The sequence below is a fragment of the Sycon ciliatum genome, chromosome 6, assembly GCF_964019385.1.
Source record: "Sycon ciliatum chromosome 6, ocSycCili1.1, whole genome shotgun sequence".
Classification (NCBI taxonomy): Eukaryota; Metazoa; Porifera; class Calcarea; order Leucosolenida; family Sycettidae; genus Sycon; species Sycon ciliatum.
Genome location: NC_088648.1, coordinates 23,175,960 through 23,182,965, shown reverse-complemented (window position 1 = coordinate 23,182,965; position 7,006 = coordinate 23,175,960). Strand labels below are relative to the sequence as shown.

At 44.6% G+C, this 7,006-nt stretch overlaps 1 protein-coding gene across 1 annotated transcript; it reads right to left on the bottom strand.

Annotated features, from left to right (window-relative positions):
• Nucleotides 1-4,184: 4,184 nt before the first annotated feature.
• LOC135820134 (uncharacterized serine/threonine-protein kinase SBK3-like) lies at nucleotides 4,185-5,345 on the bottom strand. Its single transcript, XM_065333444.1, has one exon. It carries the CDS (start codon nucleotides 5,343-5,345, stop codon nucleotides 4,185-4,187), a length of 1,161 nt encoding a protein of 386 aa, XP_065189516.1.
• Nucleotides 5,346-7,006: the final 1,661 nt, after the last annotated feature.

Sequence of the window (7,006 nt, the reverse complement as noted above, 5' to 3'; positions counted from 1 at the left end):
CGACCATTAGTTTCCGCCGTGAAGCTTTGGAACACCCTGCCACAGGAACTCACGTCCACTCGTCGTCCAACTCCGTTTAAAATATTGCTGAAAGTGTTTTTCTACGGTTAATATGGCCGAATAGTACCTCCCTCTGGCATAGGTCCTCATCTTCCTATTTCTCTCTGATTGTTAGCTCGTTCGAACTTGACTTGTAATTACCGGTCCATATACTTCCTATTGACTGTTTTCTCATTTTCTCAAGTGCAGCTTTATCGAGCCACACTTTTTGTTCTATCGCCATCATAATATTGGGCATCAATGCCCGTTTGGTTTGCGATGTAAAATAAAACTTCAAACAAACGGGCGTATTAGCCCTTGGCGGATTATGCCGGCATACTATTTGGCATAATCTTGGGATTTCGTCAAAAAATTATGCTCCGGCATAATAATACGGATTCCAACGTGGAAGGTGGGCATAATCTTTTGGTTTAGACAAAAATTATGCTTAGGGGCATAATACAGCTTTGTCAGACTGAAAGCCTGGAGATGTTTTTTTTAAATACCCCAGTTACGACTCCTTGTCATAGCCCTTGGCGGATTATGGCGGCATAATATTTGGCATAATCTTGGGATTTCGTCCAAAAATTATGCTCCGGTATAATATACGGATTCCAACGTGTAAGGTAGGCATCTTTCGGTTTAGACAAAAATATTATGCTTAGGGCATGGCCGTGTGTGTATGCGTGGTTTCTCAATCCTCTATGTACAGCGTGAATACATAGTGGAACCGAGCACAATTCAGCATAATTCAGCATATTTGTTGGCATAATTGTGGCATAATCAAAAGCAGGGAGTCGTAAAATACCCGGTATTTTACGACTCCCTGATCAAAAGCATAATTTGACGATTGGCCGAGCATAGTCTGCCAATGGCTAGCGTATATGGTACATGGGACATGGTATGTGTGTGCGTGCGTGTGTGTGTATGCTTCTGTGACAAGTGATACAAGCAGTATACAGGGTATTCACGGGTATTCGCCTTGAGTGCATTCGCCGATAGTGTGACTTTCGTCGCAGAGAACTTTGCTCAGTCGGTCAGGCGACACTCGGCCGTACGTTTCCTGAGGGCAATGTGTTCAGAAGAGTTATGACCAGTTAATGACAAATATTGTGTGCAGTTCATTGACCGTACAGGTGTGAAACACTTTGGTATGGTATGGCATAGTATTGATATAATTATTTGAATTCGGTATCTCAACAGTACAATGTACAACTTGGGAAGATCCGAATGACATACAGTCAACTTCGCTAATAACGACTGCGGATATAACGACCATTCGCGAATAACGACATAATTTTCATGCCCGGAGCAAAGTCCCATCCAACTGTGACACATAATTATAATGAGACTTCGGGTATAACGACACTTCGTGAATAAGGACACTTTTCTGATGCCCCGCCGAGTGTCGTTATAAGCGAAGTTGGCTGTAGATACATGTAAACATAAAGGTGGAGTAGGTGCTACAGCTGATCATTTTATCGCAGGTTGTGGGACTAAACTAATACCAGTATGCAAGTACACAAGAAATAAATAAGACTTTGAATGCAGACGCCTTTGAGTAATCCTGAAATAAAGATGATAAGAATGAGGATAGTGGCATCAAATACTGCATCTGTTTGATATGCTACTTTGTTTCCCTTCCATGGAAAGGTGAGTACATCATCGAACTTCACCTCGAAACTTCACACAAACCGAGAATGGAACTTGGACAACATGAAGGGACCATAGGCATGGTGGGGGTGGGAACTTTGCGAACGGCTCTTCTTCAATCAATTGTATAATCATATTTCTCCTGCTCTGGATCCCGCGCAATCTGGGTTTCGTCGTGGTGACTCGACCGCTCTACAGCTCACCAAGCTGATCCAAAACATTGCCGACCATCGTCATATGGGGCGGAAAGTTGCCATGTGCTTTTTCGACCTCGAGAAAGCTTTCGACACCGTGTGGCACCGTGCATTACTTGCTAAACTTTCCAAAGTTTTCGGTGTGTGTGACTCAGCGCTGGAGTGGATTACAGACTACCTATCCGACAGAACGCAAGTTGTCTTCGTAGGTGGAACTCTCTCAGATGCTTCACCTGTTCTGTCCGGAGTGCCCCAGGGATCCATCCTAGGGCCCCTCCTTTTCCTAGTGTATATAAATGATCTTCCCAGTCATGTTGAAGGAGTGTCCTTATTTGCTGACGATACTGCACTGCTCCGGTTCAATGACTGTCTAGACAGGCTGCGAGACAGTCTCCAGCGCGGTATCAACGAAGTCCATCAGTGGATGACTACCTGGAGACTATGACCTAGTATCGCCAAGACTGAGATATTATTCCTGCCGAACTCAGAGCCAACCTATGCATTCACTCTTCCCGGATCCCTCACAGACCTCAGAGTGGTAAAACAACACAAACATCTTGGTTTGGTCATTGACTCAGACTTATCGTTTAGTAGACATGTCGACTATATCTGTAGCAAAGTCAGTAAAGCTGTTGGCTACCTCGTGTCTCACTGCTCCCACCTACCCGCTTGAATGCATTCGCCTTTTTTATCATTGCTATATTCTCCCCATTTTTCTCTATTGCTCAACCGCCTGGTCATCCCTACTTAGTAAATCGTTAATGAGTACCCTGGAAGTCCATAATAAGAGGATACTCAAAGTCCTTTTCCGCAAACCATCATACTTTCCTTCTGCCGAGCTGTATGATATGTTTAACACCTTCCCTATCTCTAGTCAAGCGGATCGAAAACTGTGTATTGTTGTTCATTCTATTCGTCTTGACAAATCCCCGCCACACTTGCGTAAATATAACTGGTTTCTTCCCACTCGTCCTACGCGCAATCCCTGCACTTTACCTAAAGCCCGAACCTCAGCTTATACCAGATCTCCGTTTTTTGCTGCCTATTCTCTCTGGCTGGCCCTGCCTCTATCAGTAAAATCGTCTTGTACGCTAAAGGATTTCAAGGCCAACATGAAGCTCATGTTCTAATAACTGCTAGTTCTTCATCCACATTTGTTTCTCTTTGCCTCCAGTAATGTGTAATATTTATTTATTTTTGCTTTGTTTTTTTGTTTACTGCCATGGCTGGCTACCGCCCCCTCCCTCCATATTGGCCTATATTCTCTGGCCACGGGAAGGTGAAATAAAATAAAAAAATGGTATGTTTAGTGGAGTTCTATTCCGCAAACAGGGCGTCATTCGCACTGACTCAATTCAAATTTGAGTACATTTTGCCGACGGTGGTTAAGTTACCTTGACATTAATTTTGTCGTCTCCAAAGCAGTGAACTTCCAACAAATTGAACAACCACGGCTCAACCTTTAAGGTAATGCGTGGTACATATCACAAACAACCGGCTTTCGCTCTGGAGATCCAGAATAGGCCTCGACGCACATAGCAAAAACAATTGAGGAAAAGAAGATGATGACGACGTTTCAAATTTCGCGGGTCGTGAAATGTGTGACGTGTCGCCTCCCAGTACTTTACGATTCCCTGGTATAATTGTGACTCCCTGGTCAACACCAAACCATTTACTACACCAGTCATTCCTTTCGCCACACCATTCATGCTCACAAGGCAACTAAGTGTCACGTGTCAACCATAGTATTCGTGAGGCTATCAGCGTTCGTTATCGTTGTCCAGCTGTCAGCAATGACTGGTGATTGGAGGCTTCTCGATACGGTGTAAAGCTGTTGCCTTTTGTCCTGTAGTATAAATAATGCATGTACATAATCATTACTGGCTAGCTGTAGAGGGGTCGTTGCGCGAGTGCTGTTGAATAGCGCTAGTACTACTACTTTGCGATGATAATGTTTGGCCTCACATCAGCTACAATGATTGTTAAAAATAACGTAAGTGTAAGTTCATTAGTTTTTCTCACCATTGATGTTTTCGCGCCATAGATGTAATCTTCTCCCTGGATATAGCCTGAGCACGTACATGTACGTGCTCAGGCTATATCAGGTTCACCTCACAGTCTGCTTATTATCAATCCTGATGATGGCCCAGTGCCGAAATATTGATGGAGAAATGTTTATCATTTTGTTTCCTTGTAGTTCAGAGTTTGTGCAATGTGTGTATGTTATGAGCGATCTGTTGGAGAACGGGCGACGGTGCGTGACTAATCACGTGACTAATCACTCTCCGGAGCCCTTTGTTACTGGCCGCCATTACCGAGATGCTTGTCTATTTCATCAGCAACGGTCTTGGCAGACATTCGAGAGTGGCGATCAACGCGCAGCAAGTTGTATGCCAGAAAATTGACAAACCGCGATATTCCCTTTTGGAATTGATGGTGAGTGAATTCGAGCCATGGCGGACGCTCAATTCTACCCACTGCATCTGGACCCACACGGTTCGTCGTGATGAACTTGGAATAGTCCGGATCTTCAGCATTCGCATGAGCCCACGGGCCATTGTAAGCATTGAAGAGAAGGCGCACCATGCTGAAGCCCAGGGCCCACATGTCCACTTCCGGCCCGACGCTATACTCTTGGCTCTCGGGAAGCAAGGGGTGTTTTCGCAACACCCACAGCTCCGGACAACGGTATGTGGATGTGTCCCCAGAAAGAACGTCGTCCGGCCTGGCCTGTGCTCCAACTACCTTGGTGGATCCCAGGTCGATAAGCTTAGCCCTCTTTCTGCCACTCGCGTCCTGGCTCACTCCGATGTTGGTTAGCTTCACGTCGAAGTGCACCAGGCCTAGCGTGTGTAGCTGATCGAGGCCCCGTGCGGCTTCTGAGATCAGCCTAAGTCGCTCAGTTGCGGACATATCGGTGTCAGAGAGCTCCCTAAGGTCTTGGTACTGGCAGTACTCCATCTGCATGTAGAGACCACAGGGGAGCACAAAGGCTGCTGGCTCCACACGAGCGAAGTACTGGCACCCGATCTTCTCGAGCACGAATTTATTGACCAGCATTTCCCTGACAAGTTCAGACATCCTGACCTTATCAAAAGGCTCCGCTGAGGTTGCCTCATAAGAGGCGAACTTCAGGATATACTTTTTACCATCCTGGTTGGACGTGGCAAGGTCAATACCGACCTTCGTTTGGTTGCTGAATCTCATCGCTTTATCGAGGGTCCAGCACTCACTGTATTTCTGGACTGACACCACTGGAGGCATGGTCGTCTCCTCGTATACCTTCTTGTGCAGCGCTTGCGCCTGTGCTGTTGCGAAGTCCTCTCGTGGCTGCAACACCAGTCGACGGGAAGGTATCAGTGACGGTGGTGACTCGCTTAGGCCGGGCGCAGACCCCAGCGCTAGTTCCGTCTTCGACTCGCTGTCGACTTTGGCCCTCTTGGCCGGTGGGTCAAGCATTATTGCTGTTTGAACCTTGAAGAGAACGTTAAAATTCAGCAGAACGTAAAAGCTAGCAATCAAGCAGTCTTCATCGAGAAAACAATCACACGAAGGGTAGCACTTTTATTATGCACCACATTCTAATCCCACAGCTACCCAATCATACGCTAAAATACACATGCGCAGATTGAGCATGATTTTATGTGATAATACTCATATTATATATATGATAATACCCATATTATATGTATCTATTATTGCACGATTAAAGAGGTCAATATATGAAATATAGAACGAGTAAAAGACCGAGATCCGCCGAGGTCTTTTACGAGGTCTATATTTCATATATTGACCCATTATGAGGGCAATAATAGATTTATCACGACATAGCATACCTAAAACTGGTTTTGCTTTGCTATAGGAAGAAAGGAATACTATTGTAATAGTATAATAGTATGTACATATGCCGTTTACATTGGACATTACTTCTGTGTAAACCGAAGTTTTCAGTTGTCTCTTGTAGTATGTTCCCCAAGTTCTTTGACTGAGAATCTGACAGTTTGGGTTCAAATCCCAGCATTTGGCTTCAGATTTTTCTTCTTTCATTTCTGATTTTTTTCTAAGTTGAGGAAAAAGTTCTAAGTCCTCGGGCTAATAGTGGTCAATAATAAGTGGTCAATATAAGCGGTCAATTATGCTGATATTTGACCGCTTAGAGATCACAAGTTTCTGTGGGGGTCAATAATAAGAGAGTGATAAATTTATCACTCTCATATTATTGACCCCACAGAAACTTGTGATCTCTAAGCGGTCAAATATCAGCATATATAATATTGACCGCTTATATTGACCACTTATTATTACTTATTATTGACCACTTTAATATTAAAAACCCTTTGCGGTGCATCAGTCATTAACGACTGATATTGTGTACGTACCGTAAAACTGTCGTAACTCCATCGATTTATGTCCTGTTGCAAATATTGAAATATGTAGATCAAAGAGGAAGCTCCAAGCTTTCCAATGATGTAATCGCTTTTGCAATAGGAGAAACGATGATAAAGATATGGCGCTCGAAAGTTTGATCGCGGCACTAAATTGTTCAAACGTCTTAAAATCATTTTTTTGCCTCGTGCTTCGGGGATTTCCCGTGGATCACGTGGTGCGCAGCCAGCTGATGACGTGTGGGTGTAATGACGTCGAAACTACTGATTGAGATGCAAAAATATCCAGAGCTGTGCTAGAAACGACAGCGAAATGGCATTGGGATGAAATTTAGAAGTATTTCTTTCAACACGAGGCCCGACCTATGGCGATTCCCTGCGCTCTGGAGCAGGCTTTGTGGCACCCACGGAGTTGAGCGTGGCCTCATTCTCTTGGCAGCGGAAAGAGCGTTTCAAAGAGCCCTAGACTGTCAAAATCAAGCAAACAGAACGTAAGTTATGGTGGAAAAGGTGGAGTGAACTGCAATTGCGCATTTTCACGCGTTCAGTGGCACCTCAAAATTAAGGGACCGTCCGGGGTTACCGATTGTTTTTACAAACGAAAAGTTTTAGTATTTTTCAGCCCCCACCCGGTACCCACCCACCTTTTCAGCAGGTAAAACGAATTCCAATAAAATATTGATGTCAATTTTCGACACCCAAAGGGCCAAAAGTAACTGGGCCTTCTCCATCTGC